This window comes from Nasonia vitripennis, unplaced genomic scaffold, assembly GCF_009193385.2.
Source record: "Nasonia vitripennis strain AsymCx unplaced genomic scaffold, Nvit_psr_1.1 unplaced0244, whole genome shotgun sequence".
NCBI lineage: Eukaryota > Metazoa > Arthropoda > Insecta > Hymenoptera > Pteromalidae > Nasonia > Nasonia vitripennis.
This window is the reverse complement of record NW_022280023.1, coordinates 577,728-598,702: the sequence shown is the minus strand read 5'-3', so window position 1 is coordinate 598,702 and position 20,975 is coordinate 577,728. Positions and strand designations below refer to the sequence as shown.

Below are 20,975 nucleotides of genomic sequence, written 5' to 3'. Positions count from 1 at the left end.
TGAGAGCCAGAGAGAAGAGGCAAGTGTACGTGTGTGAGAGAGAGAGAGAGAGAGAGAGAGAGAGAGAGAGAGAGAGAGACAGAGAGACAGAGAGACAGAGAGAGAGAGAGAGAGAGAGAGAGAGAGAGACAGAGAGAGAGAGAGAGACAGAGAGAGAGAGAGAGAGACAGACAGAGAGACAGAGAGACAGAGAGACAGACAGAGAGAGAGAGAGACAGAGAGAGAGAGAGAGAGAGAGAGAGAGAGAGAGAGAGAGACAGAGAGACAGAGAGACAGAGAGAGAGAGAGAGAGAGAGAGAGAGAGAGAGACTCGCATGTGGAAGAAAAGTTATCTAACGAAATATTTAATCTCACCTGAAACGATTGATTCCTGTACATCATCGTTGGAACTATCCAGGGATGGTAGCGGGGGTTTTTGAGATTGATGTTTATTTCTAATGGGTGATTCGTAGTTTGTGCTGTTGATCCTTTTAAGGAAATTGACATTCGCAACATCTTGTTTATCGACGACCCTCTTGTATTTTGATTTCTGCATTTGTTCAGAGTGTCCTAAGAGCTCTGCACACATTTGAGTGTTCTTCCCATCATCTATTACACCATTTACAGTGGCTGCATGCTTACGCAGTGCAGTAGCACGTATTGCTTTGTGATTAATTGGTTTATATTCATCATTGCATTTTTTTGTGAACCGGCACATTGAATCGTACAAATCTACATATCTCTCTACATTATCTCGTCCATTTTTTATGGCAAATAAATAAGCATTAGTCGAAGAAATATTAAATGACTTCCTATGTTTTACCAATAATTTTAAACAATCATAATCTAAATTATCCATGTACAAAGATCCTTTACCATCGTATCGTTTTCCCAAAATATCCATTCTGTAGAATGCTAAACGTTCCTCCTTCTCTTCCTCAGTCAACTGTTTAAAGAACTCACAATTTTCGTCTGCTTGTTTAATAGATTCAAAATCTTTTAAAAGGACTCTAGCAACTTCCCCGTTGCGTCGACGATTGAAACTTTCGATGAGCAATGCAACGCACACTGTGAGTATATAATATTGTTCATAGGTCATCACGTTAGTTTCCTTTACTTTATCTAAGGTCTGTTCCCTAAGTACATTCAAGAATTCTCTGAAGATAACTATGTCGTTAGATGGTGGCAGTGGTTTATCATTCGTATGACGATTCAATTCTTTTCTTGAGAGGTATGCCTTGATAAGTATTGCATTCTGAATATCGTCGTCAAAGATGGCTATAAAATCATTCAAATTTTGAATGTTTTCAGTATCTTTGACAGTAACGAAGAAGTGTCGTAAAATTTTAAAACATTTGCGAAAAAGAAGAGGTAATGTTTCAGCATTATATGTTATGCCAAAACGTTGAGTTGCTGCATCATAATCACTAACTTTTCTCATGGCTTCAATAACACTATCCCAATATTGAGGTCTAAAGACCATTTTAAAATCTTCTAATTCGGGGCACAAGTTTTTCATCTCCAACATGAATTTCGCAATAAGACGAACGTAACCTCTGACCATATCAAGTTGTTTAGTATTCGAAAATTTATCTGCGAATTTGTTAGCAAATAAAACAATAAGAATGTCTTGCCTCACTAAAGCTGAAACTACAGGATCTCTTATTTTTGCAAAAATATGATCTTTCACTCGTGGGTCTGTTTTTGGGTGCACGGCTAACATGCAACGTTTTGCTTCCTTTAAAATTTGCTTAGAATTACGATCTCCCATAGTATAATGAGCTGATCTATAATGATTTCGCAAATTTTGAGGTACAACCCATATATTACAAACAGCGCATTTCAATTTGAATACTCCTGATATTGAAGATGCAGTCATATCAGTTGTAGTTGTAATAGAGCTCTTCATTGTATTCTCTTGCTTTGCAGGTATATTATCTGTGGAAACTTCTTCATTGCTCTGAGATTCTGTTTGTAACAATTTCTGTTTCTCAATCATTTTTGGACGAGAAATTCTCCGCGAGCAAATGATTATTCCTTTAGGATTAATTGTTCTGTCATTATTGTAATAATCATTCCCACGTAAACGCAGCTCTTTATACTTAACTCTTCTTTCTGCAGCGGATTTGCAATGAATTAAAAATTGCACTTCTTGCTCTTCAGGGTGGTGGGTTTTATAATGTCGATCCACTCTCAATTCTAGGCTATGACAAAAACAACAGCAATTTAGTTTGTAATAAAAAGTTCCACCTTCATCGGAAAAACCTATTGTTTGTGTAGGAAAATCTAAGTCTTCGATGGTGTTGCGTTTACGCTTTAATGAATTAACATTCTTGTTAGGTGGCGGAACATTTGTTGTGTTTTCGACAAATGTAGATGAACGAAAATTAACTGTAGATGTTTCACATCCTCTATTACTTTCATTTTGATCATTTTGTTCTTCATTTTCTTTTTCTTTATATTCAGAATTAGTTTGAGGTAAATCAGTCGTAGTTGGTTCACAATTATTTATATTTATTTCTTTTTCTTTCTCAGATACTCGGTTTGTGGTAGAATATAGTTCAAATAAAAATTTTTTTCGCTTTGCAGGTTTTTTTGTTTCGGTATGAGGAGCCTCTATTTTTGACGGTACATCCACATCTGAATTTAATTCATTTGATTCAAATGATATTGGTTTATGAACCCTTGAGTTATTGACTTTTGAAACTACTTTTCTTTTCGTAAGACGTTCCGTCTTATGGGATTTCTTCGATTTTTCAAATTCTGCATTAAAGTCGGTCAAGTCACTATCTGAGTCATCTAAGTAATCTTCATTGGATGGTTGGTATTCAGATCCCGAGGAATTCGGATCATCTTCAGGTATCATTGATGCCCGTTCAAATTTTCTTTTTTTGATTGGAGGTAACGCAAAATCGCTTTTTATATTCGTCAAATATTCATCTGAAAAATGAAAAAAAAATATGGATATGTAGATAAAAAGTTATTATTTTATAAGTTTATGTGTGAGATGTGTATATTAATATATAATGATTTGGGTGTGCAATGGAATTAGAGATTCTATTACTCAATCTGCAGTGTGTGTTAGTCTTTATTAGGAGCTACGGTATGATGATTGAATAGATAGATTTAAAGAATGTCGTTTAGAGTATATTTGCAAGGTTTGTCAATGGTAGGATTATGTTATTATAACATACGAATATTTATTATTACCTGCATTTTCTTCATCTGAACAGTCACTTCGATTTGAATTTGATAAAAATAATTCTAACTTTGATTGGTCCAGTCTAGATATTTCATTTGAATGATGGCTGAATTTGCCACTCAAATTAAAGCTAGAATGCTCATTAACTCTGCAAATTTCTGGTGAATTATTGCAAGATTCTACATTCCAATTATTTATTTGTGACGAATCATTACTGTGCTCTATATAAAAAAAATCATGTTTCGAAATTACTCATGAAATATATGTATATAAATATTTATTCTTTTTAGGGAAGGTCAGAACTTACGAGGACCGTTCATATACTTCCATAAACAAATTTCAGTCAACGCTTTTCAATAACAATATCTCAGTGAACGGCTTAGTTTTTCAGTCGTTACCAAAGTTCGCAATCAATTGAAAATTTTTCAAATTTAGAAATTTGTATTTATTCTATAAAGATTTTACATTGTACATGATATCTTGAAAGTATACTGTACTAGTGTTACGTCATTTAACTTGATTTATTTTTGTAACAATATTTTAAATTGGAAAAAACTATGAACTAATTAATTGAAAATGGTTTTTTGTCGCGAACTTTATTTTGTTCTGTCATAAGTTCTGATCCTCCTATAGTAGCATGCTTAAAATAAAAATAATTACCATGAAGACGGTCTTGCTCTGAGTTGAGATATTTGCAAGTTTCATCGGAGTTTGCTGAATCTTCAACTTCATTTTCGTTACAACCTATAAAAATTAATTATATTCAATGTTTATCAATTTATAAATTTGTATGTATAAATTAAATCACGTTCGAAGTTAATACTTTAAAATGACAACATGCAATAAAATGGAAAAAAAGAAAAACAGATAGGAACTATGCAGCTAGGGTGAAGGGCTATTTCTTGCAAGGGCGATCTCGACTCCATTTCCTGCTTAAAACTAACCCGAGCTACAGAAATTGTGCCTTACCCCTCCCCCCCCCTTCATGTTACACACTATGCTTTTTTGACAAGTGCAGGTAAAGGCCCTTTGTTATGTATCTAGAGTGAATGGGAAGTTGCGCATTTTGAATCGTGCGACACTGTCTTACAAAATTTCATAATAAAGGTAGGAAAATTACAGGATAATAAGCGATAAAAGTGCAAGTTCTGGGTCCAGATCGGCATTCTGAGTGGCAGATTGTGATAGCATCCGCGACCCGGAAGCAACCTCGGTAACAGGTTATACCCATAGAATCTAGTAAGGAAAGCCTCTGCTTGAGTTAATGCTGCCGGCCAGGATCATCCTTAGTGGAGGGTTAACCTGATGGGTCAAAACTTGGTTGTTGAAGCAGCTGTTAAATATTGGGATCAGTAGTTCGTCTTTTTTGCTGCGAAGAGAATGGAAGGTCGCCGAAACGCAGGCTCCAAAGGCGTTTCGATATAGGCACGGAGCTGAAAAGTCCTCACCATGGCCAGTGCTGAAATCAAGTGACCAGTCTGTGATGATCAACATCGGGTCTTAACTGACTTGCAGTGGGATACTCAACGAGCAACTTTCCATCTCTGTACAATTGCCGAGAATGTAATCAGCATCAACGCAGCTTGCTACATAGCGAGCGCTTTGAAAAGAGCGTTTCAGCATCTCATCTCTAGATACTGAGACTTTCCCACAAAATGTTGCCAATTCATCAGATTGACTAGCTCTCTTCACGTCCGGTTTGGTTTTAATATGACGACGTGATGGCTGGCTGGTTCAAGCTCGTGCCTTAGTTGATTTAGGATCCAAAGTTATTTGGTCGCATCAGTAGTTGCATCTTTGACACCGTTACAAGTTCAACCTTCATATTACTTCTTCCTCACGGATAAAGAGGCTCGAACTTTAACGATTACCGCCCTGTTGTTGCCCAGCCTGGCTCTAACTACACCGAGGGGCCTTCTGAAGCATGACCACTGGCATCATCTCGACAATATCAGGTTGGCTGATCCTTCCTTCACTACTCCAGGTGATATTGATCTCGTGCTAGGTTCCAAAACATACACCAAGAACACCTACTGCTGAAAACAGCTCTTTTGACTGGCTAGTCTACGGCGACTTTAAATCGAAGTATGAAGATGTCATAATAGTTGCGAGCTCAGTGCCACAAGACCTCTTGCCTAGCTGTTACAGCGCTGTTGGTGTCTGGAAGACGTGAGCAGCACCCGCACATCTTCTGCCGTCAACGTCGATTGTAAGCGCTAGTTCAAAGAGGGTTGCAAAGGAGATGTTTCAGGAGATATGTCGTGCGTGCTGTTGGGTCACTAAAGATCCTTGTAGATCCCAAGGCAGTTGGTCTACAACGTATTTTATGGGTAGAGCCTGATGGTTATGAAGACATTACCAGCTACTTACTATATTAGTATAACATACAGAGTCAGCTGCGCCCCGTTGTTCGTGCTCAGAGTCCTAAGATAGTTAGCTTATAATGAAGATGATGATTTTTGAGAGCAGCACAAGTCCTATTGAGCTTAACTTACATCCACATAATTCTCTATTGAGCTGATAACGACCCTATGGCTCGACAGCTTAGAAACTTGCGGGTCTTCCAGTCACCTGCAAGTTCTCGACGGTGGTTCTCGTCTCTACCAAAATTCTGTTGCAGAAGATGTGGCGCGACCGGTTGAAAAGGGACGATGTGTTGCAGTAATCCCTCAATGCCAGATGGCTAAACTTTCTCCTCGGTCTGATCCCTGTACCTCGAATCCGACTTCCATGGTGGATTCGTGCCACCTCGTCAAGTCTATTGGAGCTTCGTGGATTCGCTGATGCACGCAAAGGGGCTTGTATAGCTGTCGACTGCGTAAGAGTCGCAGACGACGGTTGCACAAAGCGGCGAGCGCGGTGGCAGGCAGCGGCATAGTACCTTAGACTAGCAAAAAAAACGAGGGGTAACTTAGCGCGTGCGAATTTTTTGTGGGTGCTCGTGCGATTTTGTATTGTCCACCATTTTCTGTATTGTGTTTTGACATCTCGCAATCTTGCCAGACACCTCGAAAGAGGATCATCGATTACGATTCGTGCCACTACTCATTAGAGTAGCGACTACCGCGGAACTGATTCGCTTGATTAAGAATAGACTGTGAAAGTACCCGATTTTCACCAAGTATTTCTTATTGTTGTGTTTGTTGATCTTTTGCCTTCTCTCTTGCGCTTTGATTCGTAGGGTACCCTGACCCCTTCGAGGGCACGAGCGAGCCGCGCTTGCAATTAGCTGCGCTAGCCAGCGCAAATCAAGGGGCAGCTGAGTGTTTCAGACGACTCGCTAGGACGGCGAGTAACAAGAACCACTATCGATTATTAAGAATCCGTCCTCAGCTGCCTCGTTATATTTTCAAACAGAGACAAACCAATAACGTCTTGATAATCCGGTACTGCACATCTTCATATGTAGACAGATCAATTAAATAGGCCTTAAATAATAGATACAAAATTTAGAAAGACCAGTTGATAGCTGATAACAGAGTTAACAGCTTTATTGTGTACTATTATCTGACTAACTTCTTTAAAAATTACATCAAATCACTTAATATTCCAGATTAAAGTGACTTTTCACGATAGCAAATGTGTTCTACGGCAACTGGAGGTCTACGAAAAGTTGAGATATATGAAGAATGCACAACCACCTTGCAGATGACTTCGCCGTCTTCTATCAACCTCACTACACTGTGTTGAAACTAACAGGGAATACTCTCACCTATCTATACAGTACCTTTATGTCACGGCTGTCCAACAAAATGGAAAAGAAGAAGAAAGAATAAGCATGAGATTATCGAAGTTTTCACTCGCTGGCGTCAGTATCGGCATCTCTTCACATCAGACTTTGTAGGGATAAAGATGAAGAAAGTTCGGATACGTCCAGATTACGCTATCTAGCAGAGAGTTTCGCCAGAGCGAACAATCGAGGAGAACCAGAGCTGCTCACGGTAACATACGACACTGCTCGTGCACCTTAACAAGAAACTCGAATGCTTTTACGACTAGCTTTTAAAGAGAGATTGACCTATCCTCTCGGAGAATGTTCTAGAGATGAAGAAAATTTGCTTTCTATGGGTGCGTGTGCGGAAAAAGGCTGTTTTATTGGAATTGACAATGAACATGTGACAGTATCGTTGAAGGACGAAGCTGTGGTTATTATCGGCGTATAAATCAAGGTAACGCGATTTATCGAATGCTCGTCCGCGTGGTGTCACCGAAAGAAACATCGCAAATCGACATGTCAACGCGGGCTGATTTAAAAACATGGCATGATTGTTTGGGATATGTCGGAGCTCGTGCACTTCAAGACATGATTCAGATCGATCGTGTGACCAGCGTGAAGTTGAAAAACGTGGATAAATTTTTTTGCTTGCCATTTCATCTGGGGAAGGTACCTGAATCTGTTTTAGAAAAAGTTGTCCACTTAATTATGAGGAATAGTGAAGTGCTAAAAACACTAGTGATAGATTGTCTGAAAAACACGTTTAAGTTAATGATGCGATTTATAAATATGCAGATTGAACGCGTGCTGAGAAAACGATGTTTGATCATCAATCCGAGTACGCTGAAAAAAATCTTAAAAAAGTTTGGTGTGTTGGACGCGAAATCTGTATGTGCGTACCTACTGATCCAAACGTTTTATTGTATTCATACCAAGGGACAGCCACCTAGCCAAAAGTACGAATTATGCATGGAATCAGTTCAGTTTTATACAGTTTTTCCCAGTTATCTTCATATACAAAATATTACATTTCTTAAATAAATATAATAATGAATATAACAGATAATAACTGATAATAACTAATGACAACAGTTTTTGCCAAACAAAACTGTTATGCACGCAGAAAAAAATGAGAATAAAAGTTTAAAAAAAAGATGAAATTTGAATTTAATAAACAATCAAGTTTGAATTTCCCTCCCAAAAAAAAGTCGCATGCATCTCGGGATGCAGGGTAGACAACTTGAAACAGTTAATACTAACCTAGAAATATTGAAATGATAATAAGGAGGTTTTTAATTTCGAATGCTTTTTGAGGATATTTATCATGATTTTCTACTTTCCTTTTTTATTCTCATGATTAGAAACATATAATTCGAGTGATTTTACTCTTTGCTGTATCTTACTGCGGGACTGTAACTTAGGTAAATTCATTATTTCACAGTGAAATAATGAGCTGTTTAAGTCACGGATAAGCGTGTCTTAAATGCGGGTTTAAGTCACGCAGTGCTATAAACTGATATATTTAAATGAAGTCTCAGGTTAATTACAGAATCTGACAGGTCAATTATAAAAATTCTCAGTTACTTTGACACATCAATCTATATACTCTATGAGCTCTGAGGATCGAGGTTTTTATATACATTTTAAAGCTCTACATTTTAAAGCTCCGAGGATGTCACAAATTACCCAAAGTCAGCCTAATTACTTGGATATCAAGTCATAACTTTGAGTTCTCAGGTTTGAGGTTATACTAAAATCAGGATGAAACTTACATATTAACGTGGGATGTTCATAACTAAGAATTTTAAGCAATAAGATTGTAATTAATAAATTTTATGCGACAAGGTTCCAATTAAAGATTTGTTGGATGAAATTCTAAATCAACGTTTAATCCAGCTCGAGAATTATCAATAAAGTTATTGTTTATTAAAAAATGAATATAGTATAAACGAGTTAGTTATTACTTTCAACATATAGAGTTTGATGGGATCAATCGTGTTTCCAGCAACAATGTATTCCGCATAGAAATTTTTATTAATATTTAAGACGAATATGTAGCTTCTTTAACAAAGTAAATATATTAAATAAAAATGGCCCAATGATATATATACACATATATTGTACACCTATAATAATGTCATAAACAGATAATATATTGCGTACAACATTGGGCCATATTCAAGAACTTTTATTTTATGTAGAAAATAATAATAATGTATAATATTGCTATTGAATTTTTCAAATCATTGAAAATATTTTGACAGAATACAGAATAATCAACAGTATATTTGTTCAATACAATATCAGTTATTTAAGGTTTGTAATATATAACGTACAGCACTGGAACAGATTTGATAACTTTGTTCGTTACAAGATTCAATAATACTTATAGACGAGCATTGAAATTATTTGTTTGTTTAATTATATTGTACTATTGTACAATATAAATGTAAAATAAATTTTAAATACAGCTATCATTTAGTACGGTTAAATTATTTTGTATGCAACTATCAATTTTATATTATTTTAATCATGGTTACTTGTATTAGAACACGGGCAATGTTAAATTTAAGGCGCATTAGGCTTGTAATATATTTAGTACAATACACTAGGCCATATTTAATAATACTTCGTTAATTACAGGTTTTAATAATACTTTTATACAAGCATTCAAATTATTTGTTTGAGTATACTGTACTATTAATTGGACTAGTGTCGATAAATTTTAAATGCAGCTATAATTTAGTACGGTTGAATTTATTTTGATGCAGCTATTAACATTATATTTTTTTAATTAGAACACAGGCTCTTTATATTATTAAGTTATATTTATAGTAGAACATGGGAAGGTTAAAAAGTTAAATAAATATCATGACATATCTTATTATATATTTTTTATACTAAAAAAGATCTGTCAATGAATTTTATATGCAGCTATAAATGTTTAATTTTTTTAATTAAGTTTACGTATATTAGAACACAGGCAAGATCAAACTTGAGGTGTAAGCAATAAAAAATTAAATAATAATCATGCCTTATACCTTATTATATTTTCTATATTATAGATGTACTCACCAACGATGAAAGTATTTTCAACTACTGTTTTATCATTATCATCATTTATTTTTTCATAGTACGCTGAACCAATAATACTTTCGGAGTCTAGTTCCTCAAAGTCTGACGTATATAAATCTGCATTATTATTAGTGTCTTTTTCATCATCTGTAGCATCGAGTAAAATATTTTGTTTGAACGATTCATTGTCAAATAACTGATTCTCATTTAGGTAAAATTTGATGTTATCATCCTTTTCAGAGTTATGGTCAATAATTAAATCAAATGATTGATAATCGTTAGGATCGAATTCTTCGATTTCCTCTTCAGGGTTTGGACCATCCATTTTTTACTCTCAATAGTGTAAAAATGTAGTCTACAAGAACAATATCTAATTGTAATATAAATATTCAATAAAAGTAATATACTAATACTGTTTTAGCACGATAATCTAATAATCTATATATAGTACTGTATATATAGTACTATACTTTATATACATATCAGGCATAAAATATTTAAAACATGACAGAAACTAAATAGATTTTTTTATTATTTAAATAATAATGTATATTATTATAAATAAACACATACCTGTAATCCGTTAGTCGCCGTAGTTTGGTCAAGAAGAAAGAAAACTATGATCAAGACCAAAAAGGCGGGAGTACGTAAATCCAACGAAGACTTGCGTATATGTCTATAGACAATCAAACTTTTTACACAGAAAATTTCAGCTATAATATCCGGGATAAAGAAGCCCATATAATATATAAATATATATATATATATATATGGGCTTCTTTATCCCGGAAACTGTTATCGGAGCCTAGAAAATAACAAAATTACTTTTCGAGGATCCCACATAATATGTATAGAACATTTTCTGGGATCCTGCATTATGACGCAAAATGTTTCCGGGATCCCGCATTATGATGCAAAATATTTCCGGGATCCCGTATTATGATGCAAAATATTTCCGGGATCCTGCATAATTACTTATAAATATTTCTGGGATCCCTGAATATTGCGTTCCAGATAAAATTTTTCTGGGACGTCCCAGAAACTAACAAAAAGCCCAGAAGATTGCATTTCGAACCAGGATTCGGCCCGGAAGCTTTCATTCTATACACATATATATATATATATATATATATATATATATATATATATATATATATATATATATATATATATATAAAACAATTTATGTACGCTATATGTAGTGAGAATAATAATATTTTATTTTATCAACAATTTTATGTGTGTTAACTTTGAAATCTTTCATGCTACAGAATGAAACTTCTCAGATTTAAAATTCCTGTAGATTAGAATACTTTAAAGTAACACGTTTTCTTGTTTATATAGTGCCGTATTATTAGAATATAATATTCGAAGCTAATCAAATTAGAGGTCCGTGATTTATGATAATTTTAAGTCCCGGATTCACGTTTCTTAGCACAATAGGTCGAAATAGATGAATTTTTAGGTTATGTAGGTAAAAAAAATCATTCATTAATTTAAAAAATAGTATATGATATGTCTCAAAAATTCCCAATTATTTTAAAATGCATTTTTATGGCATATTAATGCATTAACAAGTAATTAAAATATCGTTTTCTTAAAATTTCGTACTTTTCATAGGTGCCCCGGCTCGACATCATCAGAAAATAATATTCTGATATTGTTCCCTATATCTGAGAAGTAGAACCTTCATTAAAAAAAAAAATTAGGTACTTAGCACTTTCCTGAGAGGCGCAATTTGATTTTGACAATACTTTTCAATACTTTTAAATACCGGCTATCGACAACTAATACTATAAGTGTATCTTAATTACTTGCTATTGTTATAAACTAATACCGTGGTATCATGTATATATATATATATATATATATATATATATATATATATATATATATATATATATATATATATATATATATATATATATATATATATATATATATTAATATAAAATAAACAGTTTCCTGATGAGGGTGGCATTCTCCACCGAAACGTCGAAGGAAGAATATAGAAAAACCCTGTTTTTTCTCTCCTTCCTTACGTACAAATTGCTTTGGGAAGATCGATAGAGCCAACATCATTCTATTGTTAAATATCCACTGAGGGATCGAGTCAACGTAGGAAAATTACTACTCTCTTTACAAATAATTGTCAGAATTAAAAAAATCGAAAAATATTTCCATTACTTAAGGGGGCACAACACCTTTAAATCCTAAAAAAAAAATAATTATGAGTAAAAATGACAAAATTAAAGTAAATCATTTGAAATTATTTTTAGTGATATTTAGTATAAATACCTTTAGATTTACTGTGCTGAAACCTTGATTATCTCTGCTGGCCCATTGTGGCACTCGGTGCAATGTTTTGTGAATTTTATCACTGTCCGTAGGATTCCAAGTGATCGAATGGTTCTTTTGGGCTCAAATTTAAGGAAAATACTTTTTACATGGTAGGTTTGGTATGAATGCAGGAATTTTTATTTGGCGGGAGAGTTGGCAGGAGAGTTGGCGGATCATAAGTCTTGATTCACTCGAAATTACGGCTAAAATGACTATATATTATTATCCAGTAATTATCCATATATATATATATATATATATATATGGATAATTAGTGGATAATAAAAATACAACAAAATCTGTAAAAACGGGAAACTCATTATGCATTCAATTTCCATAATTATTGTAAATGTTTGTGTGCTCTAAACTTTCCTAGTAGCAACATAATATTTATCAACGAAAAATTATTATTAATTTTTTTATAGACCGGATAATGACGCTTTTTATCCTAGTTGCGAACTTAAATAATTATGCTCAAATGGCAAAAACAAAACAAAATTCATTAACAATAAGCGACATTGTAGCATATGTTAAGAGATATATATGTTTATTACAGTATTTTATATCCTTTATAGACCAGATAATAATGACATCTTGCGCATGTACAAACAAATTGTACAATACCTGAAAATAACGTCACTACAAGATATGTAAACGCTGTAATATGGTTCATTATTATTGTAAAACATAGGCAATCGTAAACTTTTCGCGTGAGCAGAAGAATATATATTAACTCAAATTTATTATTAATTTTTCTATCATAGACCAAATAACGATGTCGTATTCATTAATTGCGAATCTAAATCTAATATATAGAATAAACAGAACCTAAATTGCAAACGTAGAGCCAGATTGTAGCATAAGTGTTAGGAAAATATCTATATTATAGTTTTCGATGTCTTTTGTAGACCAGATTATGACGACATCTTGCGCGATTACAAATGTATTGCATAATACCTAACAATAAAGTCACTACAAGATGTGTAAACACTGTAGGAATATTCTAAGAGTTCGTCAGCCCTAAACTTTTCCTGTAAGAAACATAATAATTATTATCAAAAAATTATTGTTAATTTTTTTTTCTATCGACCGGTTAATGAGGACATTTTGCTCTAGTTGCGAACTTAAAGTATGATAATGAGATGGCAAAATTAGACCGGAAATCTATAACCAAGAGCGACATTGTAGAAAATTGTCAGAGATATATATCTTTATTATAGTATTTTATGTCCTTCATAGACCAGATAATGACGAAATCTTGCTCATGTACAATTAAATTGCACAATACCTGATAATTAAGTAACCTCAAGATATGTAATAGCCTTAGGATGGTTTATGTTGATTGTAAAAGTTTGTCAGTCCTTAACTTTCCCTGTTAGCAACATGATATTTTTCAACAAAAACTTTTTAATAATTTTTTTTTTATAGACTGTATGATGATAACGCTACTTTCTAGTTACAAACCTAATTTATGATGATCAGATAGCACAAACAAAACGAAAATCTTCAACAATAGGCGACATTGTGGCATATGTTAAGAAATATATATATATGTTTATTTTAGTATTTTATGTACTTCATAGACCAAATAATGACATCTTGCGTATGTACGAATAAATTGCATAATATCTGATAATTAAGTTACTACAAAACATGTAAACAACGTAATATGGTTCATGATTATTGTAAAAAATAGTCAATCCTAAATTTTTGCGTAAGCAAAAAAATATTTATTAACTCAAATTTGTTATTAATTTTTCTTTCATAGACCGGATTATGACGACATCTTGCGCAATTATTAATGTATTGCAATGTAGCAGCACATAGATTTGGTACAAGATGTGTAAACACCATAAGATGATTCATGGTTATTGCAAAAATTCGTCAGTCTTAAAGTTTCTGTGCTAAAAACATAAAATTCATAAAAAAATTTATTATTGGTTTTCTTTTCTAGTGACGGATTAATGAGGACATTTTTCTTTTATTGTAAATCTAAGTCATGATGATTAGATGGAATAAACAGAACCCACATTGTAAACGTAAAGCTAAATTGTAGCATAAGTGTTAGGATAAATATCTATATTATAGATTTCCATGTCTTTTGTAGACCGGATTATGACATCTCGCGCAAATACAAATGTATTGTCGGTCCTTTTAAAGTACGACACTTTTTCAAAAGAACGTCGTCATCATTGTTTGGTCCGATAATGATTGATTATATGCTGATATAATATTTCCTCAAATTAAATACTTACTTATACAGTTTGATTCCAAATACGATTTTTCCGTTCTTATCCGGGATTAATTTGTCCCTTTAATAAAACTAAAAATGTCGTTATTATCTAGCCATTTAATGTTTTTATAAATAATTAAATAAAATTTGTCAGAATATGTAGTCAGTCTTAGGGCAAATTGTTTAAAGTTTATGTATTGTCATTCTTATCCGGTCCTTATAAAGTACGACACTTTTTCAAAACAATGTTGTCATTATTGTCTGGTCTGTTAATGATTCATTATATGCTGATATAATATTGTCAGAAAGTGAATGCTATACTTATGCAGTTTGATTTCAGACACGATTCTGTCGTTTTTATCCAGCATTAATTTCTCAATATGATGATATACAAAATGACGTTATTATCCGGCCAATGAGTGTTTTAATATATTATTGAAAAATCTAATCAGAATATTCTGTCAGTCATAGCGCAAATTGCTTATAGTCGATAAATTGTCGTTCTTATCCGGTTCTCATAAAGTACAACCTTTTTTGAAAAGGATGTTGTCGTCATTATCTCTTTTGATGGGAATTTATTTCATACTTACCAATAAAGTCGCAGAATGAATGCCATACTCATGCAGTTTTATTTTGGATAGTATATTGTCGTTCTTATCTGTTCCTTATAAAGTACGACCCTTTTTAAAAGAATGTTGTCGTCATTATCGGGTCTGATTATAAATTATGTAAATTATAATTATAATTATATACTTATTATAATTATACAAATAATATCACAAATTCAATGCTATACTCTTGCAGTCGGGTTTCTGTTACGATATCGTCGTTCTTATCTGGGATTAATTCTTTCATTTGATACAATTTAAAACGTCGTTATTATCCGGTCATTATTGGTTTAATCTTTTATTAAATTTTTTTGTCGGAATATTATGCCAATTTTAGCGTAATTTATCTAAAGTAGATTTTATCTGGTCCTTAAGCAGGGCATCGTTTGGTTATACTTGTCGTCATTATCCGGTAATAGGGTACATACTAGTGATAAATATTATTTTTAAGTTTTTAAATTTATCTCTCCAAAGTACCTTTTAGGGATATGGCACTTTGGAGAGCTCTGCAAAGTGCTTGATAGAAATTTGGCCCTTTGGGGAGCTTCGGTTTTCTCCCCAAACTGCGCAATAGCCCACAAAAATGCAAGTGCGACAGTAGTCCAGTGGTTAGGGCGCTTAACTCTCAGCTGACCAGTTCGAGTTCGATTCCAGGTGCCGTCGCTTTCTTTTCGTCTTTCTGAAAAATGCTCACCCCTTTACAATATATGTATAAATATATACATAAATAAATAAATAAATAAATAAATATATATATATATATATATATATATATATATATATATATATATATATATATATATATATATATATATATATATATATATATATATATATATATATATATATATATATATATATATATATATATATATATATATATATAAATGTCCTCGACTCTGTTGCTTGCCCTTACCTTGTGTGGCTTATGGTGTTGTCAGCAAGCGTGTTTACTCTTTCTGTTCTCGTATCGATGGTTTTACGTTGTTTTATGGATATTATTGATTATTAATAATAATTATACACTGATTAATTGTTATGGTTTTTGTTTCATTGGAGACAACACGAAACTAAGCAGATGTTACAGTTTTGTATAATTTAGTTATGATATTATCGATATTATCACGTTGTGCGGTGGTTTATTTATAATTACTTTTGACGTTTGTAAAATTAAACTTTACTTACGATATATTTATATATTCGTTCTCTTTTGTGACCTGGAAACTGGATAGTCCTTCGTGGCACGTCGGATATTAATTAGCCTTAACTCTACACGATTACTTGTGGCAAGTTTTACGTTCTTATCTAAGCTGTGTTACCACTAACGCCAGATTTATTGACGGGCCCTTTGCCTAATGCACTATGCAGACTCTCTACGAGAAAACAAGGAGTCTACTATATCTTGCACACAGAGTTTGAGTGGTTTGACACACTCAATAAGCAATGTGAACTGAGAAATAGCACTCGTACTCCCTGACAGGGTACAGCCACACGACAAAAGGTTACTTGTACAAAAGGCACTCCGTGGATCGTTTTCTGGCTTTTTAAAGCCTCTGTGACGCTTAAAGAGGTTGTGAAATTAAATGAAACGCAACAACTGTCGACCAATTAACATCTGACATGCAAAGAAGATATACAAAAGTTAGTCAATAATACGCGCGTAAGAAGTGCTGACTCGTAGGTCAAAGCACTCGCTTGGATGTTTAGCGATCGGTCTCATACTGTCGCAATCGAGATAGTATACGTCGTCTGCAGGAGTACACGAATGCAGTCGTACAGGCGTTATACATATACGTAAATGCTAAACTATGTATGAACATGGGACATTACAAAACATTTTGTAGCTATACATATAACCTGCAACATATTTTACTGAGCAATCATATAAAGATGATGATTCATTGACATTATTTAAACATTCTATTGGCTCTATCTAAATGATTCTCTAAACTGGATGTAGTACTGAGATTACTGATACTTTCTACTAACTTATGCATATCATCAGACAATATTTTATCGCCAGGCAAGTCAATACGATCTTCAATTTTTGTACATGAATCATAATCAGTGTCAGATTCGCCACCATTACTGATTAATTTTTCATGTTTAACAAATTAAGATGAATTGATCGTCTGTTCATATAAAATATCATTACTAGTAGAAAGCTCATTGTCGACATCACTAATTGTTGAGGGTTATTACTTTCAAAGTTATTAAAAATGTTATCAACGGACTCTGTGGACACTGTAAATCGATCTTTATTTTCAATATTGTCTATTGTTAGTAACGGTACTGTTCCATCAGGCTTACAATTCGTGGACTTTGAGGCTGATCTTATGTTCGCTTCTATAGTATACTGTAAGTTATGCCTTAATTGCATCGCTGTCAGATTTTTATTATGACCTGCCCGGGCTCTTAAAACCGCGAACAAGTTTTCGAATGGATCTTGATTGTATCGCGATGTTAAGAGATAACAACCATCGCTTGCTTTCATGTCCTTTCATTGCAAAAGTATGCTGTTTACTGTTAAATAAAAACTATTAAAGCAAGCTGGGTTTGTATTTAGATCTTTGTAGTTCCACGTTCTGATCTACTCTAAACTATTTTTTAAATAATCTACAACCTGTGGATTGTGCTTCGATGAAGGCCGACGCAAAGGATTTTTGTCTTTAGGGCTTCTACTGTTCAAGCAATCAGGAAGATCATTAACTTTTTTAATAAAATCACCAGTGTCTATACTGTGTGGATTATTGAATTTGTCCCTAGTTACGAAAGAAGCAGTTAATATAGCAGATGAAACTGTGTTACTGAAAATTTAAGCCGCTAGTAACTTTGTAACTTTTGAGAGTTCGAGTTCGAATGAGTCTAATCTTTCATTGACTTTCTGAAATTTTTTAGCCGTGTGTCGCGATAGTTTTTCGATAATTTTAATCGTTTCCGTTTCTCGTTCAAGTAAGTCGCTTAGCTCTTTTCCAGGCGGATAATACGATTGTTAAGTTTTAACTTGTTCTCGTGGCACGTGTTCACTTTGCGTTCTAATTAAATGATGTATTCATGATGCCGATCTTAGCCTTTAGCTAGTTCACAAATAGCTTCACATAAGTTGTCGAGTCGCTTATGTATCTGCAGCTTCGCGAGCGGTAATTATATCAGGGGAATCATTGAAGGCTTGTTACTCAAAAGTATTTAAAAATCAAATTAATAGTGAAGGCGTTTGAACGATAATCCTGTACCCTGTATCATTCTAATTTTAAACTCGAGTCCCTATCCAAGCGCCAATGAAATGGTCTGATGTATGTTAGCCACAAACCGCGTGTAAGTTCTATACCCGAGTAGTTATTAGAAAAGATAAACGCACACCTGATGAATGTAATGAATGACCAAGGATCATCAACACTACGGGTGATGATCAATGGTCTCCGCAATTAGGAGATGCTACAGGAGAAACCACTATCTCACATCCACATCTAGTTAGTACCGGCTCAGTCAAGGCAGGGATTCGCAGTCCTGTCCATGAAAGAGAAAGACGAGAAGATGGAAGATGGATCAAATAAGATTAAACAGATTTGAATTAGAGAAGATAATCATTCATATATTTAAACGAAATGTTCAGAAGATCGCAATCCAATATACTACTAGGAGAGTGGAATAATCCTTAAGTAAGAGAAATCGTAAATATATTATGCCTCTTGCAAAAAATTATAACATAAATCATACACGCGATCATAATTTTTAAAAGTCAGTGGATAATTAAGTTCATTTTTGTGAGAGACATAATATATTTACGATTTCTCGACTTCGGTAGGAATATTTTTAATATTAAAATCAAGTTCTATCATTTTTTTGGCGATGATCCAAGTGACGCAATTTATTTCTATAAGCAAACATGTATTTAAATAATTTATCACTAAGCTTTTAATTTTTAGTCAATAATGGACATTAAGGAACAATTTTCTCCGGCAGTAACTTTCTTTATTTTGATGTTTGCTACCTCTGTAATTTTTTTAGGAATGCCCAAGCAATTCATAAGCTTTGCCACAGGCTTTAAATATGAAATTTAATCATTTTAGCACAAATCACACTCTATGGATATCTTCATTTTTAGCCAAAGATACAGGGTCTCTGCTATTCTGGAACCCATACAGAAACTTTTGCACTATAAAAAGGTATCTCCATGAATTTTTTGGTGGTCGTAGTCCGGAACGAACTCTTACTTTCACCAATATTAAGGTTTAAATGGTTTATAAGATAGGTATAACATATATAGATGACTTTGAGGGTATTTTTATTAAAAAGGTGAAAAAATTTTACAGAAAAAAGTATGTTTATATCTAAAGTGAAAAATGCTTCCCTGAGGAGCTATGAATTAATAAATTTGTGCTCAAAACGCAAAAATTGCCAAAATTGCCATCTTTGGCTCCCTACCATTTTTGTAAAAAGTAATTTGAAAATCTGAAAAAATTCAGGAGCATTGGAAACTGTTTCTGGAACATATTTACCGTAGGTTAAACAAGAAAAAAATTTTTAATTTTCGATTTGAGAACCACCCATATATATTACAATATGAAACCCGAGTTACAATTGCGGGTGCGCAGGGAAGAGATAACAGACGTACCTCAGCTCATACAGCGCATAGAAGAATACGAAGATATTGCTGCAAAACTGCGCGAACAAGAACGGAAAACCGCCATCAATAGCGCCTCCACAAGCAAAAACACCACCGATTATTATAACAGAGCCGAATGCTGTTGGCGTTGCAAACAACGCGGCCATTCCCGCACCGACTGCAAAAATGTAGCACGGAAGTTCTGTTCCGTATGCGGAAAGGACGGCGTTCTCACAAGAGATTGCCACGGATTCCCGGATCGTTCGGAAAACGCGCCAAGGGGCGGCTCTACAGTAGCGGGAGACCGCCCCAAGACTGCCGATACCTCGTAAATGTACAAATAAACCATGAGACGGTGCTGGCATTGGTCGATCCAGAGGCCATGAGTTCGTTCATAACACCAGAAACCGCCATGATCGGACGAAACAACGGTTGGCGGCATGGGCAGCAAGAGACGATCGCTACATTGGCCGACGGCTCAACCACCGAGCTGACAGACTATGTGGAAGATAAGGCGACGACCCTCGGCGCCACCTTCAGGAACAAATTGATTGTCATGAAAGGGCTACGCCATGAGATGCTATTAGGGATGGACGCGTTACGCAAACTGAACATCCGCATGATCATAGCCGAAAAGGAATTACAACCCTTATACAAACCCTCCAATACCTTGGTACTCTCAGTCAGAGACGTCGGCATTCAGGAAATCTCGAAAGATCAGCAGACACGAGTGGACGTACTCATCCAATACGAAAAAGAGCTCTTCGGAAGTATACAGAGCCCCACGCCGCTCATCGAATACACAATAAAGGTAACCGAATCAAATCCAGTCAAACAACGTTACTGGTCACGCAACCCCGCCATGCAACAAATAATCGACTAGGTTGTCGAAGAAATGTTACAGGAAGATGTGATTAAGCCATCCGACAGCGCTTGGAACTCCAACATAGTTCTCGCAAAGAAGAAGGATGGGAAGAGGTGTTTCTGCATCAACTTCCAGGGCATCAACAAAATCAGCATCAAATATGCGCACCCGCTACCACAAGTTCACGCGACACAAAACAAACTCCGGGGGTAAAGTACCGGAAAGCAAGAAGTATACCGCTTTTACCGTTCCCGGAAGAGGCGTAATGCAATTTAAGGTTCTTCCATTCGGTTTACACTTGACACCAGCAGCATTCATGCGGCTAATGAACGCAGTCATCACACCAGATTTA

At 34.4% G+C, this 20,975-nt stretch overlaps 1 protein-coding gene and 1 long non-coding RNA gene across 7 annotated transcripts in view; one reads left to right on the top strand and one right to left on the bottom strand.

The window, feature by feature from the left end:
• The window catches only part of LOC107981611, a 325,738-nt gene that overhangs the window by 7,437 nt on the left and 297,326 nt on the right, over positions 1-20,975 (bottom strand). For 5 of the 6 annotated variants that reach the window (XM_031933416.2, XM_031933413.2, XM_031933412.2 and 2 more), the window contains 3 exons: positions 3,842-3,925; positions 3,190-3,402; positions 355-2,919 (listed from right to left, as the gene is read on the bottom strand). In XM_031933416.2, the coding sequence (XP_031789276.1) occupies positions 355-2,919; positions 3,190-3,402; positions 3,842-3,925 (2,862 nt within the window). Of the gene's footprint in view, positions 1-354; positions 2,920-3,189; positions 3,403-3,841; positions 3,926-9,971; positions 10,327-10,544; positions 10,692-20,975 lie in introns of those variants that run through there. The other variant, XM_031933415.2, reaches the window with a different exon arrangement.
• The window catches only part of LOC116418337, a 265,518-nt gene continuing 256,551 nt past the window's right edge, over positions 12,009-20,975 (top strand). Inside the window, exon 1 of the long non-coding RNA XR_004228356.1 lies at positions 12,009-12,421. This is a non-coding gene — a long non-coding RNA (uncharacterized LOC116418337). The remainder of the gene's footprint in view (positions 12,422-20,975) is intronic.